At 28.3% G+C, this 923-nt stretch overlaps 1 protein-coding gene across 1 annotated transcript; it reads left to right on the top strand.

The window, feature by feature from the left end:
* Positions 1-232: 232 nt before the first annotated feature.
* On the top strand, positions 233-682 carry LOC107885109 (uncharacterized N-acetyltransferase YvbK-like). Its single transcript, XM_016808559.1, has one exon. The coding sequence runs from the start codon at positions 233-235 to the stop codon at positions 680-682; it is 450 nt and encodes a 149-aa protein (XP_016664048.1).
* The last annotated feature ends 241 nt before the right edge of the window (positions 683-923 follow it).

A 923-nucleotide genomic window follows, 5' to 3' on the forward strand; every position in this document is an offset into this window, starting at 1 on the left:
GGTATGAATCAATGGTTATTTTTAGTATTAACGACAATCGGTACATTGATTTGGAATTTAGTATTAGTACTGGTAGGCGCTAAAGTAGGAGATAATTGGCATCAAATCGTCAATTATATGGATGTTTATTCTCACTTTATGTATGCAGTCATTGCAATTGGTATAATTGTATTTATCATTTGGTTTATTAGAAAGAAGAAAGTTTCATAACTTAAACAATGAAGGTGATACAATGATAGCTTTATGTGAGCAGTTAAATGATAGGCATTATGAATTATTAGCTTTAGCAGATGAAAATCAACATGCTGTTAATGATTATGCTACTAGAGGACAAGTATATGTTTATCAACAAGATCATCAAGATATCGGAATTGCAGTTGGGTTATTAACGAGACCCAATACATATGAATTAGTTAATTTAGCAGTTGATCCACATTTTCAAAATCAAGGTATAGGGAAATTATTAATTGACCATATGATTAATGAAGCGAGAAATTTACATTGTCATACAATAACTGTAGGAACAGGTAACTCAGGTATAGGGCAGTTGAAACTTTATCAACAAGCTGGATTTAGAATGAAATCAATAGATATTGATTATTTTGTTAAGTATTACGAAGAACCTATCTTTGAGAATGATATACAATGCAAAGATATGGTGAGATTAGAAATGGAATTGTAATAAAAGGACCTATACGGATTCAATTTTAAATTGTGTCGTATAGGTTTTTTGCTTTTTGAAACAAACTAGTATACTTTTTATAGTATATAAAGTATACTATTATTTATTAATAAATAAGAAGAGGTGCAAGTTATGTTTCATGGTAAAGATGCAAATTTAGTAAAAGGCATTACATTAAATGTTAAAGATTTAGAAAAAATGACTGTATTTTATGACAGTATTTTAGGTCTAAATATAAAAA

Source organism: Acyrthosiphon pisum, chromosome A1 (genome assembly GCF_005508785.2).
Source record: "Acyrthosiphon pisum isolate AL4f chromosome A1, pea_aphid_22Mar2018_4r6ur, whole genome shotgun sequence".
Taxonomy (NCBI): Eukaryota; Metazoa; Arthropoda; class Insecta; order Hemiptera; family Aphididae; genus Acyrthosiphon; species Acyrthosiphon pisum.